The sequence below is a fragment of the Ctenocephalides felis genome, unplaced genomic scaffold (assembly GCF_003426905.1).
Source record: "Ctenocephalides felis isolate EL2017-DRISC unplaced genomic scaffold, ASM342690v1 CF-g0.4_SCAFFOLD_01170, whole genome shotgun sequence".
NCBI lineage: Eukaryota > Metazoa > Arthropoda > Insecta > Siphonaptera > Pulicidae > Ctenocephalides > Ctenocephalides felis.
The window spans coordinates 58557352-58582230 of NW_020537324.1; the positions used below are offsets into that span (position 1 = coordinate 58557352).

General features: G+C 29.6%; 1 protein-coding gene across 1 annotated transcript; it reads left to right on the forward strand.

Annotated features, from left to right (window-relative positions):
- The first annotated feature begins 953 nt into the window (after positions 1-953).
- LOC113367451 (zinc transporter ZIP11-like) lies at positions 954-24879 on the forward strand. Its single transcript, XM_026609059.1, has 4 exons — positions 954-1126; positions 19251-19349; positions 20009-20167; positions 24767-24879. The coding sequence occupies exons 1-4, from the start codon at positions 954-956 to the stop codon at positions 24843-24845; spliced, it is 510 nt and encodes a 169-aa protein (XP_026464844.1). The 3' UTR covers positions 24846-24879.

Genomic DNA, 24879 nt, shown 5'->3' on the forward strand with positions numbered 1-24879 from the left:
ATATTGATTTGCTTATTTTGCTTATTTTTGGTAAGATATTTGCTTACTTTTGCTGACAAAGGGGAGGGGGGGGGGTAAATAATTGTAGTAAATCTGCTTACGTAATACTTGAACGATGCTTTTTTATCTATGATATTATATCTTATATTTTTCGAATTTGAATAAAATAACATCTGTTAGTTTATTTTCTTAATATTTGTTCATTTAACTATTAATTTTCGGAAAACCGGGACAATCCGGGACAAAAAATCAAAATCTGGAACAAATATTGCTTTAAGAAAAATTCGGGACACAAGTATGGTCACCTTAAAAATAGGCATTTCGCAGATATGTCGATTTCATTTCACAGGGACGATATACAATTTTTTTAATATTAAGTTTGGGGCTTATCACCCAGCGTAGTGGGTGTAATTACAATTTTTAGCGAAGATCTTAAACAAAATTGCAATCAATCAGTTTTTTGCAATGTTTATTAGATTCTTTTAGATTCTTTTATATTACTCTATCTTGGTAATATTTTCAATAAAAAATTTCAACTTACGAATTAATGCAAATCACACATTTTAATATTAGAAGTGTTCTATTGATATGCTAACTGCTGCTAATCGTTTTAGCATACTTTTCACAAAATTTCTGCTTTAGTCCATTTTTATTTATACCACTATTCTTGTAAATGCAATATTACTGTGCAAAATTCAATATGACATAAAAATGTTTATTTTCCCTTTTGCGAGAGTTTTAAGTTTTTGGTGGCGTTGAGACCTAACAGTATACATTAATTAGATTTATGTCTACACATATGCAATATACGAGCTGTTATATTAAAAAGAAACAAGCCAAAATCGAGAACAAGATATCAATCGATCGAAAATATGTACTTGGAAATGTTCGTCAGCTCTTCTGTTACGTGTACAATTACATCTGGAATCTCGCTCGTCCAAAACGAAAGGTGAATGCGAATCAAACGGTTACCGAGATTGAAGGCGTTTGATCTGCCGACGCGCGCCGGACAACGTGGCGCCTATTTTCCTGTGCGAGCCTACACACCGCATCCATCGCGCGGATCGTGGCCCGTGGACTCCTCAACGGGCGAACAATTTTGCTGGATAGAGGAGGAAGACTTCTTGTAATAATTATAACTACATACTTCTTCACAATTATACATACGGCTACTTATCTCTGATCTGATTGCAGTAACGGGTGATGGATTAAAAATAGATTGCAATATTTTATTCAATACTAACCTAACTATAAAAGTTATATTTTTTACATTTCTAACTGCTTTCTATTGTAGACTGGACATCGAATTGGAATAGATGAAATTTGACATGTCATAATTTTTATTTTTGTTAAGAAATTTTATAATACAATATTTATAAAGATGGAAATTATAATTACAAATAATAATATTTCTACATTGGTGATCGACGACTTGAAGATTGGAAAAATTAAATATTATGACATGTCAAATTTCATCTGTTCCGATCTGATTTCTAGTCTACTATGATCCCACACTATCTTTCGGCAAATTCACTAAATGAGATGAAATCGTTCTCTAACTTATCAGTTATGATTAGTTATGTCCAGTCTACTATGATCCCACACTATATTTCGGTAAATCGACTAAATGAGATGAATTCGTTCTCTAACATAATCAATTATGAAAATTGTTTTTGGTTATATTAGGACAAATTCTGAACAAATCATACCATTGACTAATGAGGGCAACGCGCGCGAAGTTTGTTTTGGATTTTGATGAAACTTGGCATAATGGTTATTATATGCCCAAACTGACCGTGGTAAAATATTCGAGGCCTATGGAAATATATAAAATTAAAGTTTGATTTTAGAAGTTTGCAGTGAAGATAGCTACTAATTCTTTTTTAAATTCTAATTTTAAAAAGTCAAACTCTATGATATTGGGGGGCGTCCATTAATCACGTGAGCGAGTTTTTAAGGATTTTTGAACCCCCTCCCCTCTTCCTTGGTGATACATGGTGATATTCAAAATTAACCCCCCTCCCCCACCAAACATTACATTGATTTCTAGTTTCATGATAAAACTGTAAAATTTTTGAATCTTCATTGAAAATATTTGAATTTATTTAAAAAAATCATGTAAAAAATAAATACACGTGATATACCCCTTTTTCCCCCACGTGATATTTTGTGATTTTTTGTCAAACGCCCCTCTCCTTAAAAACCTCACTTAAAATCCTTCACAATTGGAAGGCTGGCTGGCCGACTTTGTGAAATACAAATAATCAAAAAGTAAGGTTGTTTTGAATTTTCCACTAACATTTTTCTCTCAGTCTTAGGTGTTTCATGAGGGTTACATTATGTTTATAGACAATTTTCTTACCAAGGTTTATTTATGTTACTTATTTGACAATCGTTTAGGCATAATTAAATGATAGAATTTAAGTTCAAGAAGATCCTGCAGCTGAAGTCGCACCTGTCTAAATTTTTTTATTTGTACCGGTTTTATGGAGACCGTTTTATAGATTTTTTTGATAAATGCGAACAAATAATGAATAATACAATATTGCAAAATTTTTGCTCTGATTAGATATGTAAAATCAAGTGATATAAATTTATTAATGGCCATTAATTTCTATAATGGCTGTATCTTCTTGAGTTACATCTCCATTTTTAACACCCATCTTAATAATTTTGGTTAAGATCTGACCAAGGCCTTTTGTATTTAACCCGTAAATCTTCGGGGTAGAGAGTGTGCATAAAAATACCTGCACTTTCTTATAAGTTTTGAGAGTCTAACAAAAAAATGAGAGAAGAAGCTTGTAGATTAAACATCAATATACATATATCAAAGTAAATAGTTGTTTTTATTCATCTTTGTATGGTGATGGGATAATTCTTACTTACAATTCGCTAAATAATTGATTGAACAGAGTGATCCTCACCATAAATGGTCATTCGAGCCGGATCTGAACCAGCAAACTATTATTTTTTACTTTTTGAGAATATTATTTTATTTTTGCTGTTATTTTAATAATTGTGTTCAATTTAAATATAAAAATTACTAACTAAAGAAAAGTTGATTTCAGAGTGACTATATATTTTCTAATAGTAAATTCGACTAAGGATGTAGGTGCTACGACTCAGGCAACTAGGCGCCTTAATCGAACCGAAAGTAGAAAAAGAAAATCCATCGAAATTTCAGTAATTGTTGATCATAAGCCAGTAACATCATGAATCAATAAACGACAAATACTTAAAAAAAAATTAATTTTATTCAATATTACAGCATTACTGCCTTTGGAGGTACGATTTAAGCAACCTTATTCTATATAAATTTATAGTTGCAAACTTGATGACCTACCATAATCTTTAAATCCCGAAAGTTGTAAAAACCAAATGCTTTAACCTTTTTCAAGAAATTCTATGTCTGCAAATGAATAATTTTCAATTTTTTTCTTATGATTCGAATAATAAACATTGATACCATTGGAGTTCTTTCGATTCAATAATATTATTTACATAAATGTGTAGGCGCGTAGAAATTATAAATAATATACAAGTTTCTTGTTATGTCAAGAATCTGCACAACATCCGGCTCTTTTTTATATCTGTGATCTATTCTAAATCTTTGTATTTCCCTTGCGAATATCGATGTACCGTTTTAATTCAAGTCTTCTAAAACATTCGCTTACTATAATGAAGCAGTGATCGTAAGGCTTTACGACCATCCCACACACATTCGTGATTTTCAAGTGCATCTATAGAAGGTTTTTAGAAGAACGACATATGCAGAGCACATATAGTATATAGTCTGCACCAGCAGCATCACGGCATTCCACATCGCCCACCCAAGACAATTCTTGTACTTGATGGTTCATGTGAGCGAGTCATTTGCAATAACAGTTAATGTAATGTACTTAGCCTAGCTGTCTCCACTGATTTACCGAAGTTATGTATTATGTGCCACAAGCATCTTGTTGAGCAGAGATAATTTACCATTATTTAATTATCTGCTATATTCATGAATCTATTGTATTAGTTAAGCAATTTGTGTGGGAGTTCCTTTTCACTTGTAGGAAATAGTTATGAATATAAAAATATAAAATCCATTGGATGAAAATATAAACAATTTATTAATTACAAATTTTTATGATCAAATAAAATGACAAGTGATTTTTGTTTTTCCTCCATGTCTAGCCTGCTTGATTTCCCACACACTCCCTGCCCAGTGTTGATCTAACAGTTTAAAAAATACAGGGAAACACGTTATAAATATATGGTGGGAAAGCAGATTATAGCAGTGTTGTGGTACTGGTCAATTAGAAATTCATCCAATAGAATAAATGACAGTTTCGTCGGCAGATCCACCGTATGGTAGGTAATTCGACCTTCCATCATCTTCATACTTTGCATATGGTTCTGAATATAAATCACGTGGTAAATTTCCTGAACCTCGATGTCTTGGTAAACTTCGAAGATTCAGCCCCACTCTACTGTATTTATTTTAATTTCTATAATATTTTGGCGAATATTATTATTCTATTGGTAAATAGATGGCGCTCTGTAAAAATATGGATTTTCGCTATGATTATAATAATCTTTTCGACTTCTGCAGCCCTTTGAATCATACATCGGATTCTCGAATCGGATGTGATTCGAAGGAGAGCGTATTAAAGAGTTATCAACTTGACAAGATGCAGTCACGAAAGTCTTATGCATCAAAAGACGATTTGGTGAGTTAACGGACTAGGAGAGGTTGAATTGCGATTCCAATGAATCATTTGTTAGTGAATTCAATTCATGACCCAGGGTCTAGGCTCAGAATTAATTTTTGTGTCAGCAATAAACACTGAGGTCTGGGTATACAAAATGGGTATACCAACAGAAGTCCGGTATCAGTAGAGTAAATGGGTTAACTCGCACTGACCCGAGGACTGGACGTACCTTATAAGTAGTCACGGAAGACCAGTGATTATGGTGCTGCATCAAAGTCTACATTTTTTTAAATTTCCGATTCATGCTCCTGCTCTGTCTTCATCACAAACCTCGTAGGTCACCAGTTTGGCATCAAAATTGATTATAAACTAGGTGTACGTGGCATTTTTCCTCTAGTAAAGTTTGGAAATATTTTCCGATATGTGTGAATAATCGGCATACTTAATACGAATTGTGATATAGCAACTTTGCTACTTGCGATTGTGACTATGTTAACGCCTACGGCTCAACCCTGGTCTTCATGCAGGATAGCTATAATCTCTTTTATCAAACTATTTCGAAGTACAAAATAATCCCTTACATTGTAATGCATCCTGTTCATAAATAGTCCTTCAATCATCAATCCGTCTTTCTAAGAAATTCAGATTCAGATAAATCACAGGGAAGTCGCTTGCATCCATAAACTGATTTATTTGTTTTTGGTAAAACTTTGACGAAAGGCCAATAATTAACTTATATACACGCACGAACTTCTTCCAATTCTGGTCGTAAATGATTCAGAATGACTTGAATCTCCAAGAAAAAATAATTTTATCAGCGTGGATTTTTTGGCTAAACATAAACTTCTTGTTCAGAACGGTTATTTTATTTTCTTAAATATATTAAATTATTCAAAAAGTGCATTCACATTTATTGAACGACAGATTCAATTGTGATTATTGAAATTATATCATTCAGATATTTGTCGCCTTCATAGACATTTATCATCATCGAACTAGAATGAAGAATTAAATTAAAATGCAATTTAATACCACTTAATCCGTAAATGAAATATATTTCAATCAATGGTACTTTTCTTTAACTTCAACTTATCCGTAGTGCTTCTGGATGTAAATTTTGTTAATATGCTCTTTAAGCTCGAGTATTTATTTTTTGCGACGTAAATTTAAATATTACCACTTACGTCCATTGTTTATGAAAATATAGGATAGTTAACGCAGAATATATAGTTGTTTATTATTAAACATTTTTTACCTAATGTGAAATTATAAACAAAAATATAAATAAATAAATAGTGAGTGTATGTAATATTGTATGTATATTAATTGTGTGAATATGAACACGTGTTCAGTGTACACTGCATATTTTTGCACTATATTTTAATAAGTACTAAATTTTAAAAAAATTCTAGATCGCAATTTATCGCGATCATCAATGTAAAAAATAACAGTAAACAATATATTTATACAATATATTATAAATGACTTAAGAATTATAATAAATATGTTTGTTGATGGATGGTAATTTAAATTAAATCTAATAACTTTTTGTCACAAAGTTTATCTGAATTTGTGAGCTTGTCGGTGTAGGAACTTAGAAGTACTAAACACCAAGAAACAGAAGGATATGAGGCGTCATATGAGGGTTTTTCTGTTTCTGAAGTATTGTTTTTTACTTGCATAACTCTATTAGCTAATGTGATAAAGAAGTTACCATGGCATTGTATTAATAATTCATATACATTAATATCACATATGCAGTTATCATTTGTTTTGATTAAATTATCATGGCATTATTATGAGCAGCATAAGTCAAGGTTGTGTCATCAATTGTAGAGCTACGTGGAATAGGTTCACAAACTAAATCAAATATTCAAAACCATGTCAAAGTGAACATCAATTATTATTCTAATAATACAATCCTATGTTATTTTTGAATTTAATGATATAAAAATTGTGAGTTGTAAAGCTGAGTAAATAATATTTGTTTTATATTTCATATTTTTTACATTATTGTGCATAATTTTGGGCTCATTCATGGTTATAGCTAGGGAATTTCAATTAGAGGTCCAAAGTTTAAGTAATGACATCAGATTGCATTAGAAATATATGTAGCAATATTTTTGCAAGTGCAATAGAAAAAGTCTTGATCCTTTTTTTACCTTGCCATAATTGAATAAATTGATATACCGATTAGTTGATAAGAATGGTCAGCATTCATATATATTCATACACCGATATACTCATATTTTTTATGCACAGGTACTTCCTGGATATAACTTCGAGAAATTATCATTATATTTCTCAATTAATCATTTAGTAATAAAAAATTAGTATAGTTTAAAATCTTAATAGTAATAAATTTTAAATTTTAATTTTTTCGTTTGATTACTTTATTTAGCATTGTTTTCTCATTGCAGTTGACTTGAATAAATTCTAAATTTAGATCATAAATTCGTTCGATATTCTCAATGAATAAATCAATTCTCATGAAAAATTAAAGTCTTGATGGTAAATATTGATGGCCATTGATAAAAAAATAGCCGATTGATGTTGATTGTAAAAGTACATAGGCACATATTTAACAGTGCATTTTTTCACATATGAAATTGATTATTCTGCTGAAACTTTAACAAAAGGTAAAGAAAAAATTGCTCTTAAATCTAAAAGGGTTGTTTGTTTTTACATTTCTGTTGCAGTGAAGAAAAGGTAATTCGACTTATGTGCAGATATAAATACAATTAGTTTTTCCAAGCCGGAGTCAGACTGGACAGTCTATTTATGAATGAATGAATAAATGAATGAAATGTGTAAGCCGGTGTTGTGATTATTCACAACTGTTAGAGCGCTCAAGGGACTAGGAGAATATAGACATATAGTATTGAAATGACACAGTGTTAATATCTTAAAAACGTCTAGGTTATGTATTCAAATTTGTCATCGTTAAAATTTTTATTAAAATTTTGGGTAATTATTAATAATTATACTCTTTCTACATAATAATAAATAATAAATAGTAGTCTGCCCGAAGGCAGGTCCATGGTGTGAGAGCCGCCACAACAAATGATTTCCTTGCCCTTCATCCCATTACCACTATTCCCTATCCCCATTTTTTTTTTATTTCATGTATTTTCCTTTCCAAACTTCTGTTTTCATGCTTCCTGATCATGTGCTTTGGCTTTCAGTTCCCTGTATTTTCTCTTCTCGCGTAAGTCGTCAATCGTCTGCATTCTTCTTCTTCCCATTCCTTTTGTTCCTTCTTTCTACAAATTACTTATAATAGTATTTGTGTGAATAATTGGTGGATATATTAGGTCAACCGGAAAGTTCTGTCTGTTTATAGAATAAAACAAAACGTTAACAACATTCTATTTAAAAAAAAAAAAATTGTTGCCCTTTAAATTTCATTAACCTACGTCAGAGATGTATATAATCCACTTTTCATTATCACTTACCATCCAGTTCAAAAAGTGCTCTATTTTGATCCAAGCAAGCAAAGATGTGCATATGACAACTCGACCATCCAAAATTTTCTGACTTATTCACGTGGTCCGCATCTCAAATACTTTCACACTAATCCTATCTGATTATGGTTGAACTGAATTAAACTTTTCTGCAATCTTGCTATAACATTACTGTTCAGACGCATTTTCATTTTATTATATCGGCCATGACGGCGGCAATCTTCATGGCATTGAGCTTTTACACCGGATGATTGCTACCCTGTAGAGGGCTAGCGGTTTTGAATCGCACTTATTTTTCTCACTTCTAAAACTAAAGTCCGCGTAACAACATATATAGTAAATAATTAATAAATATACCTTCTACAAGTAGAACTTAGTGACAAATCTTTAATAATTAACAAGTGGTCGATTCTAATCTAATTATTATATCATACAACTATTTGCATATGCAAGTCTCCATAGCCCTTACTCTACGTTGTTTGTTTGATTTCTACATACATAACATATGAGTCACATCAGTTAGAAGCAAACTGTTCGAACAACCTAACTTGTAAGTGTGCCACAGGATGTATCAACAAAAGCAATCAGCTGTACTTGGCCTAGGATGTTGCGTAAATCCAAAGCGACGTTGACGTTGGCGATGAATAACAAGAATTCTTAGACAAACGATTATTTTTAGACTATTGTTTTTCATTAATATTGTGGTTTCCAATGACGACATGATGTCGTTCGCAAGGAATTCACACGTATGCTCGATCAAATCTTAAATGGTTGGTGTTTGACACTACAGATGACGATCAAATCCAACTAGCAAATCCAACTTATATTTCTATTTCATTAGCAAAATATTCACAAGTGAAATAGGTCTTATCCGGCATTGATGCATCAATAAAAATATTCGCCTTATTACAGAAATTGTGATTATAATTAATTCATTGCACAAAGATGAAACAACTTTTTAGGTTGCCATCTGTACAACCGACTAGTATTAAGTTATGTTTTCACAACAGCTTCTAGGACTCCCAAGTTCTGATTGGTGTTCAAAATAATAATAATAAAAAAGCAAGTTCAAAATATGTTGTATAACTCGATACCCTCTTATGGCAGCATGATATCAAGCAGTAATGAAATCGGTTTTTATTTGGAATTATAGATGGGAATATGTTTTCAAGTTCAAATAGCCTTTCTCTGACATTGCTGCATAGCATTAGAAAAGTCGTCAGTATTTGAAAAATCTCGCAGTAATCGGTTATCTTCTAACAATGAAGTTATCTAGTTGAAAATGTTTTAAGAATTTATAGGATTCTTTCCGATTCCGATTGCTGCAAAAATTAAAAACGTTTTGAAATTTGCATGCAATAAAATAGGAAATTTATAAAGTTGAAAAGTTCTTTACTTGTTAATCTTTGGTGTAATTTTATGTTTTCTTCATTTTATACTAAACTAAAACTGTTTTCTTCAATGCTTCATTACAAATTATATTATTAGAAATATATAAATTTGATGTAATAAGAATTATTCCTACCTTTGGAATATAATTTGAATCAAAGCAATTTAGTTTTTAACATAATATTGCATTTCTTAACTTAAAGAGACAATTATATTTTTTTGCCAGAAAATCCTAAATTATGTTTTTTTTGTCGTTTCAAATCATTCTATATCGTTTTTTGAACGAATGCACTGAATTAAAAAAAATTAAAAGTCATTTTATGTAACTCTACAACGATTTTTATTGATTAGATTCTTCAAAATGAAAAAGTTTTCGCCAAAAATCATTAAATTGTCCTGAAAATTTAAAAACTGTTCGAAAGACATTGTTTGGATACCATGCTGAAGGTGCGTCAATTAATAACGTGATCGATTTTTTAGGGATTTTTAGGGTGATATTTAAAATTACCTATTCTACCCCTACAAACATCACGTGTACTTTCAGTTAAATAAAAATTTTTGAACGAATTTTTCGAATTTACGAAAAAATAGTATTTTTTTATTTTTTTTGAAAATTTAGGCAAAAATTATATACACGTGATATTTCATTGGACCCCTCCCTCCACCACGTAATTTTTTCCTCTCCCTAAGAGCCTTACGTGTTAATGGACGCCCCGTAATTATTTTTTTGCGATATTAATATTTTTTTGTATGTCGATAGAATTTTTAGTTTTAATAAGCATTCTAAAGTAAAATATTAGACGACAAGTAGTTTAATTTTAAAAATTTAGTACATGCGAAAATAATAGGTTGAGTCAAAATTGCAAACTTCTGATAAATTTAAAAATTGTTAAATTTTAATTCGTATTGATTATGTCGATTATTTACATCGCAAAGTTTTTGCAACTTATTGTCGAGCAAAATGCCACTTATACCTGTTTCTGTATTAATTTATGAATGAATTCAAGTCATATTCCGATCGAATGTAGAAGATACAGCAAAAAATGAATGCATTAGCCGTGTTCCAATTCATGGTTGCAATAAAAGTTCCAAGTTGTACAATTGTGCTAATTAATTTGTCGTTAATAATTCACAATACCGTTTATAGTATTATCTAGTAGACGCAATGAAACCCATTTTAATGAATAAAATTTATGAATAGAATATACAATGTTACATTTATTGCTTATTGAATGGCGTAGTTTGCCTTACAACTAGCAAGAAATTTATTTCAACAATGCAGTTTATTATTATATGAACCTGAAAATGCATTACTTATGACAAATGATTGTTTACTGTTTATATAATGTTAAAGTGGAAATGCGTTGGCATATAAGACGTATTAAATGATTGTAATTATAAAATATACTTTATGTTAATTTGTTGACATCCGTCTTGCGTTCTGATTCATTGATTATTGAGAATAAAAATTATTATTTCTCTATAAATTAGATATTTCCAACATAAACTGTGCGCATTTCATAATAAACATTATGAAATTTATTATTTTTCAAATGTCCACAAATATCATTTATTACTTTGTAATCCCATGGTTGTAATATAATATCCATCGGACAATTTTTCATATCGAACGAATTTGTAGAAATAAATCTTAAAACTTTTTTTCAAGAAAAGGCTTTTAGTATTGAAAAATAAAATCATAAATAAAACAGCTCTTTAAAAAACTTTATCCGAACTTTATTTATGGAAATTTTTCATATTGAACGAATTCCTTTGATTTTACTAACTTGTTTAGTCAAAATCTATATCTTACTCGTTTGAGGCTTGTCGTGGGTTAGTTGGTTCATTTTTGACTTGGACAACCTGATATCAAGTAGTTGTGGTATCAGTTTTCATTTGAAAAATATAGATCTCAATATGAGTTCAAGTAAAAATGCATTTTTAGGGCATTGCTGCCCAAAATCAAAATTAAAATATACTACGAGTTTGGATGCCTTCTAATGGCCTTCAAAATTATATAAATGTACATTAAAAGTAGTAAGGACAATCATTGGGTTGTCATATATTAGCGTTTGTAAAAATAATAAACATTGAAAAATATCATTCGCAATAGCTTCAGCTTCTGATAACTATCACAATTTATTGAACTTATACCCTATTAGTCGAATTTATATCTATTGAAATTTATGATAGAATGTATAATGAATATATATATATATATATATATATATATATATATATACCATTAATTGTATTTTAATTCACCTCATCCTACATATTTGAAAGAATTTGCATGGTGTCATAATTTTAGCGTCGCAAATAAGACTTTCGACATAATCCGCTAATTGCCGTATTTAAATAAAATATGAATAATGTTAATAAATCAACATTCGGCAGACTTTTACATCTCATGAAATCAAACGCGAATGTTAACTTAAATGATATAACACCTAATTTTCTAAATTCGTGTTGTTTCACGCCGCAGCTTTCTATTTAGATGTTATTTCGACATAAATCATTACGAGTACCAATACATGGAGTAGTTTCTGAAATATTTACAAAACATTACTAGATAGTTAATTATAAATGCACGGAATTTTTAGAATTTATATGATTAAAGTAATATGGTATTACCATATATTTTATTAATTTTTGTCGTATAAAATAAAAATTTCATCATTTTGAAACTTATGATGAATAGTTGAATTTATTGATTAATAGGATTCCAAATTTAGTTAACTTATATTTAGAGATAAACGAAAACAAGTTAATTACGATATACCTATCTATCTTTGAAATTAGTATCTTATTTAGTTAATATTATTTAATTAATTAGTATGATATTTAATTTATGAACATATAGTTTCTGATAAATGATATATCAGATATGAATAAAATTATAGATTAAAATTATTTAAATTAGATTTAATTTTATTAAATGATAGTTATTGATTTTGATATACAAGGTACAAGAAGGCAATAAAATTATTGTAATAATATATTTATCAGATCAATTGTTGAAGAATATTGTTTGAACAAAAAAAATTATATATTGTTTAAACAAAACAAAACAAAATTGTAAATTTTCAAAAATTAATCATTGAAGAATATAGTAACCTTTAAATGTTGTTGAATATGAAAGCTACATAAATATTTTATGCAAATTATCGAGTTGATCATAAAGAATTGAAATCTGTTTAATTTTTTTAAATAACGCCAACATTTAGTTTTACTTTTATTAATTACGAAAAAACTACCCTGACCAACATTTATCAAAAATTGATCAACCCAATTTACAGATATCTTTTATATGTATATACCTTACATTTTTCAAATCGATTTGGTATTTTCTCTTGTAATATGAATGTAATATCGTTCTTAAACACTTAAATTTGAGAAAAAAAAATCTGTTTGTCCAATTTTTATCCATGAAATTGAAACCTATCGAATGTTTTTTGAATTTTTCATATATTTAAAAAAACAGCTAATTACACTTTATTTCGTTTGGTTTTTCAATCATTTTTTGATTCACTTGTTTTATGTTTTTAAATGTTAACGATTTTAAGGTAAGTTATTTAAATTGTCCAATAATAGAAATTGGCATACCTTAGAAAAATCGATGCGTGTGTGCGTATGTATGTATGTATGGATACAATTCGTTTACGTTTTCGGGCGCACGGATCAACCGATTTGAATGATTCAAAAAACATTCGATTCCTATTAACAGGGAGATATGCTGATTAGTTTTTGGCAAAGGCGGGTCCAGCCGTTTCGGAGATACGGAGCTAAATGTGCAAAAATGGCAGTTATTGAGTTTTTACTGTTTACTATTTTTTGAATATCTAAAATAATTCGGATTTTTATTTTATTTCTAGCTAAAGTTTTAAAGCTCATTTATATACTTCAAATAAATAATTTTATTTAAATTTTCGACTTTGCAATTCAGTTTATATAATTCTTATAAACATGAGACAATGTTCTTCATTTTAAATCCTGATTGATTAAGCTTTGCTTATTTAGGTACGGGCTATATGGCTTAAGATGCCATATAGCTAGAACTAGATGCCATACACTAGTTTAGATTTTTATCACAAAGAAACGGCTGCACTTACCATTACACAGAACTACAAGTTACTATTGATTCCTATCAAATTAAATTTTTGTAATCAGTTGTGTTCGAGGAAAAGTAAAGTCAAAATTACTCATCAAAAGTCGAAATTGAAACGAATAGAATTTTTTTTACAATTACATAAACAACTTTAGTTTAAAATTTCGGTTCGGATAATAGTGCCTCCACCGTATTTTAATACCGCGCCATTAATATTCCGTTAATTATTTTTACATTATATGATTATACATATCAATTATGAAATTATGTAGGTATGGCATTTCTTGCTTTATTTATGATAAACATAACTAATTATAATGTTATATTATTAATTGGTGTTTAACAAATTCCAAAATATTATGGTCACATATTTTAAAATCTACACTTTCTATTCTACAAGAAACTTAATATTGAAAAGCTTGTCAATTAGTGTAATATATATGTATATTTATATTATCCGTGTCATTTGTACAAAGAATTTATAAAGTATCATAATCCTATTCCGAGAAGATTAAAACCTGATCTACGTTCAGTTCTGATGATGATTTAATTTAAATATTATCTTGTCATAATATCCACGCGACATTAAATATAGTATTACAGGTAACCGGCACCTACTGGCAGTGTCCCGTGGTCGCGCGCATAGTTCGAATTCCTAATGCCGTTGAATTACATGTAATAATGAAATTCACATAGCCCGAGGGCCCGAGAGCCGAACTCAAAGACATTGCGGCAGCGGCAAAAGTTTTCGAATAGAAATCATTTTATATTTCAATCCGTGTGAACCGAGATCGCAGACTGCATGGCATCCGCGGCCACGCAGATCCGGAATTTTATTTCTCAACTGTGCCAATGACAATCGCACACTTTTCTGAAGAATGTAAACTTCGCTCTGAAACAGCCGAAGTCCAAAGTTGAATTTAAGATTGCCGTTGTTTGTCATGTGTTTGCGCACTTTCTCGAAATCGGATTGTGCTTAATCCGCATTTCGGTTGTTTGTTTTATTTTAATGACTTTTACTAACTACACTTCATATAAAAGCTTTTATTTTATGTTTTCAACTTTACACACCCATTATTACGTTAGTTTTCAGTATATACGTGTTAACCCTTAATGAACAAATGCCGCCCATAATCGCGACATTATAAATATTCTAAATTTTCGTGATACTTTAGGACACTGTAAATTTTTATTCAATTATAAAATATATATGGCAAAGAAATGTAGTGTTGAATAACCAAGTTCAACTAGAATCCTGGAACTTTCGAAGATGAAAATCCAATAAAGCAAAACTAACCCTCCGTCGGGCTCAGCCCAAATATGTACAAAACCGGGCGCGGTGTATTTGACCGATACAGATTTTAAATATATTCACAGGAGCCTTATAGTTTTATACATTTCTATTTAGTTGGTTTTACAATGCTGAATATGTTTAATATGTGTAAATAAGAACGAAATATGTATTAGATCAATATTATTTTTATAATATAGCAAAATATAAAAATCCGCATATGCGCTCAAAATGACGCACAAATCTTTCAAATTTTCTGAAATGAATGAAACATAAATATGTTTCTGTTGGAATGTTTATACTATAAAGACTATATAAACAATTAGGATAGTGAAAACTTAGTGTTCTTTGTCATTTTGTTTTTTGGTACAAAATTGCTACTGAAAAATATGCGAAGTTCAAAGACAATCTAATGTAGACGAATAAATAGAGTAGACATAAAATAACGAGGCTACTGAGATCTGGAGGTCTCGATGACATCATATAATGGAGAAACATATTAAAATGTTGGCTCAGGCTATCTCTGACGGAGGGTTAATAATTGTCTTGCTTTGGAAACGAAGCTCAAAATTTTTTAAAAATTGGTCGACCTGATCATAGTTTTACAAAACTGTGTGTTAAGGGATTTAAAAATGTTAAAATAAGATTATTAGAAAATTTGAATGCCCTAAAGTATGTACCAAGTTGGTTAATCCATGAAGACGTCAATATCAACACGCGATAAACGATAAAATACGAATTCATTTAGACAAATACGAAGGCCTCCTCAAGGATCACCCAAACTCAATGGGGCAGTATTGAAAAAGAAGTTCATTATATATTAAGCTCTTTCAATCTCAAAATCACTGGCATTGGTCAGGAGATTCTGTATTTTTAAAGTCCTATGTTTTATCTTCCTATTCTTAAAGTTTTGCATGTTATCCTATTAGGATTGGCAATTAGGATAAGTGTGAAAATCATTGTATAGTAATAAAATAAAACTTCGCACATAAATCATTACTATGTGAAGGAAATGTAATATATTGTGTGAATTATTATATAAGAAACATTTTCTTTCAATTTCATATCTTTCTATAAAAATTGGTATAAATGCTGCTCTAGAAATTGTACTGATTACACCGTAACTGGTTAGCATCATTTATTCGGCCAGTTGGATGCCGAAGATGTTTCACTTTCCAGAATGCCCTTTTTCAACTTACAGAGTGCATATTTACTGATGCATTTATAATCTATATTTCATATAATTTCGTTTGATTTAAATCTATTTTTTCTATATTTGGTCAATCGCAAAGTAATCTTTTCTCTACAAATGCAATTGTATTATTTGCATTCTATATAATACACATATAAGGTTTCATAGATATTTTATGGAAACAATGCAATTTATGGTATTTTTTATTATATAAGTTTAAGTAGCATTTTCTTTATACTTTGTTTTACTATAATAATAGCGAAAATGCTGCTCTAGAAATGTAACCGAATGCAACTGGTTTGCTGAGTTTGTCTGTATACTTACGTCTGGTACTTGTTAGATGACGAAATTGTTTCTATATTCAGAAGGTCGTTTTTTATCATTTTCAGAGTACATATATATTTAGTTTTACGTGAGCTTTAACAATAATTTAACAACACCAACAATAAATAATTGAAAACAACACAAAAACATTTTTCAAAAATTGATAATGAACATATCAAATGCACATTACTGCAGCTCAATCTTGTTGCCATCGCAAAAGTTATCCACTGCACTATTTCTTTCTATTGCAGCTCTTAGTTAATTGTGATATTTATCTAGATCAGCTGTCTTTTACTGTTGAACTCAAACTTCATTAATATTATTCATTCCATTCTATTTTGCGAGTGAATGACATAGGACAAATAGCTCATAGAATTGTCATGTATTCTGATTGCTATTGAAAATTAAATTAAAAAAAAAATTCTGTTTTCTCTACGATTTCTGATATTTGGGCCCTTTGGCTAGCCATATCTGGTTGAAATATTACACCTCAAAAAGTATTGAGACATAATAGCACTGTTACATATATTATATTTTTAAATAGAATCAGAACAAACCATTGGAAATAATAATTTAAAAATACTAATATAAATGCCATCTAACAAAGGTCTAATTTTGATTTTTTTTTAGCAAACATACTAATAATAACTTGTGACGTCGAAGAATGGAAAATTTATCAAATTGCGCCCCCCTCTAACCAGTGTTATTTATATTAACCCAATAACCAGTGTTATTTATATTTATTTTGATTAAATTGTTAATATGAATGAACAAATTGGAATTCAAGCGTATAAGGAAAAGTCCAATAATCCAATAATAGTAACAAGCAAAGTTTATAACCGTTTAAGTAATTGAACAACTTTGTCTTTAATCATTGAATATCTGAATTTCTTGATAATTCATTCAAATGATTTAATCATTAATATTTCCATTATTCTCATTCTTATTATGAATGATTGGAATTTTGTTGGCTGGTTTCGTGCCGTCTACTGGCGTATGTCCATGTTCCGAGCGTTGCGTGGCGCAGACCAAGTAGGACATCCAAGGCGTACGGCGCGCAAGGTCGTGCCGTACCGTGTCTCATTCATATAAAAACTACAAGAAACCGGATGCTGTCTTGTTATAAGCTCACAGTTATTAATTTTGATGTATTGTATACAGAGTTGGATATCTTGAAATATATTGAGACCTGCGTACAAGACAATGTTTTTGTCAATTTCCATATTGTATTAATTTTTAGTAAGTCCTTACTTGCACGTCGGTAATTTCTGGTTGGTCGATTTTCCTAATAAGAATAATTGGTAGATTTTTTTAATTTATTGATTTTATGAAGTATAGTCACATATTGCTTGTTTTCTGAACAATATTGTAGAATTCAAAAATAATTACAAATAAGTAAACAACATAACCCATGTCACTGGGTATCACTGGGTTTAATAAATTTAAACCGCGTATTTTCTCCTTGTTTAAAATATTGGTGATATATATAGAAGATATTCGATTAAGAAAAAAGAAAATCCGGATAATTGAAAGTATGAAGAATAATGTTGTGTATATTAAAAACAACAAATACATAGGTTTCAACTAAAATCATTGTTTATTAAGAAATTAACACTTACTTATGTATGTACATTAGGGTGGTTCTTAAAAAGGTCATTTCTGAATTTCCTTGCTCCCAGGGGCTCAAATGGTTCCAAATAGATAAAAAACAATTCTCTGAAAGTTATAACTTAGCGACAAAAAGGTATAACTTAGCGACAAATGAATGAGTTTTATTCATTCTTTGTTTTTAATCATCAAATATCTCAATTTCTCGATATTTAATTCAAATGATTTAATCATTAATATTTCCATTATTCTCATTCTTATTATGAATGATTGGAATTTTCTTGGCTGGTTTCGTGCCGTCTACTCGCGTATGTCCATGTTCCGAGCGTTGCGTAACTAAACTAAAAAAACATTTTTAAATTTTTTGAAAATTATTCCATGCTATTTCCATACAAAACTTTGATTGAATTGCGCTCTATCTAAACGTGAATATTAAGAGCTAAAACTTTCGGAGAATTGTTTTTTATCTATTTGGAACCAATTGAGCCCCTGGGAGCAAGGAAATTCGAAAAAGACCTTTTTAAGGACTACCCTAATGTACATACATATTATCTTACAAGATTACATTATCTACATGCATAATACTAAACTGGAGCTAAATGGAATAAAATATTTAAGTACTCATGTACGGATAATTTGTTTCCAATCATGAAATAACTAGGCAATAAATTGGTCGCGGTTGTTAATTCGGATAATCGCAAATTCGTATAACTGAGGGCCGGATAAACGAGTTTCTACTGTAGTTATAACAAAATTCATAAGTAGATAAAACAAAACTTCATTATCGTGTCACATTTTAACAATGTGGCTAAATGACAAGTGCAACTTTGTATGAATTATTACACATCTAAGTGTAAGTGTAAGAAAAATATCAAGAGTAATAAATTTCAATATAGCATTTTAATTTCTTAGTTCCATAATCAAATGGCGTATCTAAATTTTATCATCCCTGCCTGTGAAAAAAAATTCAAAGATTTTATTTTTTATGAATGAAGTGAAATTTATTCATTTATATTTTTACCGAGTTCTTACAATTTTTCTTCTAGATTTTTATATTTTTATAGTTTTCTAGATAAGTTATTAATAAATTAAGGTACTGATTCATATATTGGTTTTAATAAATGATTTTACTTAAGCAATTAATTCCACGATTTTATCAATTAATATTTTATTTCAGAAATTTGGCAATTGGAATTGGAATTCAAAACTTCCCGGAAGGCTTAGCTGTCAGTCTTCCTCTTCACTCTGCTGGATTTTCAATGTGGCGCAGTTTTTGGTAATAAAAGATATACAATTATTTATTTTTAATTAATTTATATATATTAATATATTTTAATTTATTGGATTATTATTTTTTACATTATTCTCGAGTATGGAATATATGTTAATTATAAAAATAAGTTTAAAATTGATTCATTTGAAATTAAAATTTTATTTAAAAAAAAACTTCTATATGTGAGTGCATGACTGAATATTGTCGGCTTATTTATTTGTCTGAAGAATAGTATGAGAAGATTTTTGTGCAGAAACTTGTAATTAAAAATATTCATTAACGAGCTAATTGTCGATTTAGATAAAATTAACATATACATTTTATATTATATGTTATATTTGAATCAATTAACACGTGATGTTGCTTATAAATTTTATAGTGTTAATTTCAACTTTATTTTCTGCTTAAGTAAGGACTAAGTTAAGCAGCTTAACTTAAGCAGTTCATTTCAAAGTAAAACATTTTTTCGATGAACAGTACATTTTGTTCTAAAATGTTATTTTAACTCGTCATAGGAAGTCCAAGAATTTATATATTGACGAGTATACTGGTGCGTGTAAATCATTTACTTTTAGATTGCCATTTTTGTAGAAAAAACGTACATTTAAAATTATACTGATATAATAAAACCAATTTGAATTTTTTTCCAACACTTTATTCAGGTACGGTCAATTATCTGGCATGGTAGAGCCCGTTTTCGGTGTATTGGGAGCCGTAGCAGTAGCCGCCGCGAGGCCAGCGCTGCCCTACGCTTTGGCCTTCGCTGCCGGAGCTATGATCTACGTCGTAGTAGACGATATTATACCTGAGGCTAATACGAGGTAGGCAATAGTAGAAATTGTAGTTAATGTAATTACCTTTTTGTTTTAACGCATTGTATAAAAGATTTAACGTATGTTTTAACGCATTGTAACGTTGTATAAAAGATCAAGGGATGGTTTTGTATATTCAAAGCATGGCTTCACTTTTGTCATTCATGTATACGAGGTGATGTGTTCAAAAATTCAACAGGTCGGTTTAGGTTTTGCGACACAATGTTGTCGTTGTGGTGTTACTATGTGGTTTAAACTAAGGTGACCATACGTCTAGGATTGGCCGGGACAGACCCGATTTTCCGCCTTACGTCCCGGATTTTTCTAAAAGCAATATTTGCCCCGGTTTTAGGTGTTTTGTTCCGGATTGTCCCGGATTTTTAAAAATGTTTTGATTGACAATATTGTTTAAATATATTTCAACTAGAAAATTTGAACCGAAAAAATGTGCATACATATTGTTAGCTCACCCCCTCCCCCTCTCACACACCTTCTAATCCGTCCCGGATTACATGCAAAAAAAAATGGTCACCTTATTTAAACTTATATTCCAAATATATGTTCACTGATTCAAGTACATAACATATTTGGTAAATGAAGATAAATAGAATTATAAAGATAAGTAGACGAATCAGGTGCTTTCTTGAATCATAGAAATTTAGTTAAGTATTCAGGATTTACATCTCAACTACATTTTCGTGAATTGTCTCTGTTCGTGATTCATTATAGTAAATCAGAATCGTATCTAAAGTTACTTCTAAGTGATATTCATACAACGAATCTTCAAAATTCCGAAATTTTGGAACATGTAACATACCTAACAATTTTTCCTACTGAAATTTGACTGGTTTCTGAACCAGTTCTGAACCAAAATGTTCTGAACACACCTACATCATTCTAACCTCAATAATTAATGTGTATATTGTCGTAGAATGCATCCAATATTATGAAATTATTGCTGAAATTCATTAACACCACCATGTATAATCATTTTACACTATTTTTGAATATCAATTCATATTCATCTCATTTAAAAGTTGCATGAAAATTATATTTTCATTTATTCATCATATTATTTATTTTGTTGCATAAGAGTTTTGATTCCAAATTCACACGCTCTTCGACATACAAAAATCGACACTATTGTGATATAAATATTCTAGTCAATTCTATTATTTATATCTAGATATTAATTTATATAGGCAATCAAACTTATTATTATATTTCATTTAGATATTCTTATGCTGGTTTGGGGTAATATGTTTATATGACTTGCCAAAATTAGTTGACACTCCTATTTTTCAAATATTGCTAATTTCTAAACCATTTTACATAATTAATGATTTGATTAAATATAATTGTTCATACGCATATAGAAACTTTCATATTTAATTGCTAGTTTATTCTAGCAACTAAAGATGATTAAATACATTTCTATCGAAATACTCATGTTTGTTAACTATTATTAATTTCCAACTTTTAAATCATTGGCATGGAAACTGCATCCAGCACCGGATAGATTTGGCCTAGTGTCCAAATAGTGAAGTCACATAGTTTGCTTTCCATAGTGAAATTTTTACTATTCCAATTAGAATTACATTTTACTCATATTTATCATTGGTTCAAATCGTAGTGCCCAAAAATAATTGCAACGAAATTAAAGCGATTTTAGCTGCATTGTGATTAATACACAACTATTAGCCCAATATAACCAGACGTACTTGATTCAAATTACAATTTTTTCCTACCAAAATAGTTAAAAAATATTAATAAATATATTGTTATTAAAACTATTAAAAAAATAAAATAATAATTAAAATAAAATAAAATTAAAAAAAAAATTGTTATTATCGCAAAAAATTTTATTAGCCTCATTTGTCCTAATATACGTGCGTAGGTACTTGATTCAATTTACATGTTTCCTGATCATATTTGCTTTTCCAAATAGTTAAAAAATATTGATAAAACATATTGCTATTAAAACTATTCAAAAATGTTTGTTATTGTGGTAAAATTTATGTATTGGCCCAATTGGCCCTAATATACGTGCATCTGCTACCTTAATTGGTTTCCACAAGTGGATCAAATGGAAATTGCTCTATTCTTCTGCATTTTTTTATTTGAATTATTTAGGAACTCATATATTCGTTATTTTGGATGTTGTTTTATATCTCAAAAATAGCAAGAGAAATTAATGTATCAACCATGTACCTTAATCGCTTAGTATCAGAATGACTTGGTCATTCAAAAATGGCATATTCCATTAACAGTGCTTTTATTTACTACTGAATTAAGTAGTAGTTTTGGCATTACTTTTTTTTATTGGATTAGTAGAATCGTAGATCATCTCATAGTAGAAGTAGTAGTATATGTGTAAAATAGTGCACGTTTGCTTATTTGTAACTACATTTCTTAATATTTCCTAAACATTTGACATTTAGCGTTTCGTTTCATCATTCGCATTTCATGTTAGCATGTATATCAAGAAGTTGCTGTTTCATTATTGATTTATTGTGTTATGGGAGATTGCAAATAGAAATCGATAACCACTGATAATAAATTATAATTATAGTTTAGTTTAGTAGAACTAACAACGAATGAAAGCAAATCAGAAAAGCTGATATTTTATAGATCGCATTGATTAATTTATCAAATAGAAGAGACGTGCTGAAAAAGGGAAATATGCTTACTATGTTAAAATACCATTAAAAATCATGTAATTTTTGCTGTTCTAAACAAGTAGTATTCTTCTTAAAAATAATAGTAATTTTTTCCATAAATTGAAATATATTACTTCCAATTTATTTTGTATAGATAATTATTTATTTGTCAGTTTTTCTTAGAAGATGCCTGAATTATCTACTGCAAATCATAAAATACGCCATCAATTTGAAAATATAGCAATAAAATATTGTTTATTAATAATTAAATTTTATATAACAAGTAGTAGGAATTTCAGCCAGTAAATTTATTGTGTACAATAAAATTAGAATATCCATCATAAAATCTGCAATGATAATTAAAATTTTACGAGGTCTAACTCATTCCTATATATCTACCTGTGAACCATGGCAGTTGCTTATATACGATTGCACGTTGGAATTTTTTTATAAATTTTTATGGTGAAATTATTCTCGTTTTTGAAAGCAATCAGATTTATCGTCCTACGAGTTCCTGTGCTTAAACTTTTTCTTTTTTTACTCTGAATTTAGATGGCAACTCAATGGTTAACCCATCTATATTTGATAGATTTTTATTACTATAAATTATCTTATATTGATAATAAATTATTTTTAAATTAACTTCAGCAATGCCTGGGCTAACTACGACTCAAAATTTCAAAAATTTATCGTATGCGACATTTTTAATATTTTGGATCATAACAAAAAAAATTAAAATATTTTACATTATTTTGCACTTGGAAATATATTATGGATCTATATTTTCAAATGAAAATTGCTAGCACAATTACATCAAATAAATACTAGTTTGAATTATTTGATTCACAAAAGTGTCAACTTGTGAATCAATTGAAAAATTCATAGTCAAATTGTGTTCTTAACGAAATGCCGTGGAGTAATTCCTATTTTCAATAAGCGTCTCTTCCTCGGCACATCTCTCAAATTATTAAAATGATGAATCACTTTGAAATCAAGTTCAGAGCATTGGAGCCATTTCTTGAATAAAATAATTATATTATATTACTGGTCTCTTTTGTTGACTTGGTTGTCACGAACTGTCAAAAAGCTATGCTTTTGCTGCTCGATCGGCCATATTATACTATATCAACTTCTAAAACCTAACCTCCAAATTGCGTCAGAGTATATAGTTATAACATTAGTTCGACTTCACTTATGGACCGATTCTGCCCCCACACAGACCAAGGTTATGCTAAGGCTATGTTATGAAGAAGTATCCATACTAAATATTGACAAATTCATGTGGTTAGTGTGCAGTCAGGCGTTTTTCAGGTTGCCAGATAGAAAACCTAACCTAGAAACCGCACAATGTCAAAAAAAAGATCTTAGATAACAGGGTATTTTTGATCCAGCTTCATAACATACAAGTGACGTTGCAGTTTATGTGTGAAATGCCTGAATGCACAGCAAATACATGACATTTAGACAGTATTCATTATGATTCAGTAGCATGATGTATGGAAATTGGAGCGTAACATGGCCTTGCTATAACATTGGTCTGTTGTGTGGCGGATTCAGCTCATTAGTGTCCTATCATAAGTGATAACATATTAACCAATTTATGATAACATTGTTATTTGAAATTTGTGCCATATGGAGGGTAGGTTTTAGAGGTTGGCATAGTCTAAAAGCTTCGATTGATATGGAAAGACATACTTTCTAACTACCTACTCATACAAACTCATACGAACAAAAGAAACCAGTAACATTTACTTACTAATTGATCTTGAGATTTTACTCCTTAATGTTTATTAATTTCAGATAAAAATAATCATTGTATTGTCTATAAAATATCAGCTTTTTCAAACTTTGCAAGGGTGCGTTACCTAACCAGCATAAATATAATACTAATTAGTTAATCGGTCTATTTTAAATAAATATTAATAACGAATTTTCATATTTTTCGCAGCGGTAACGGTAAGTTGGCCACGTGGGGCGCAGTTTTGGGTTTCGTGGTAATGATGTGTCTTGATGTCGGTTTAGGATAAAACAATGCTACTTCGATCTAGACCTAATTTGTAG

Excerpts from the sequence above, each read along its gene's own strand:
- LOC113367451 (XM_026609059.1), top strand. The coding sequence starts at position 954 with ATGCGAATCAAACGGTTACCGAGATTGAAGGCGTTTGATCTGCCGACG. Across the intron at positions 1,127-19,250 it reads ATAGAGGAGGAAGACTTCTT|AAATTTGGCAATTGGAATTG; the intron begins GTAATAATTATA and ends ATTTTATTTCAG. Across the intron at positions 20,168-24,766 it reads ATACCTGAGGCTAATACGAG|CGGTAACGGTAAGTTGGCCA; the intron begins GTAGGCAATAGT and ends TATTTTTCGCAG.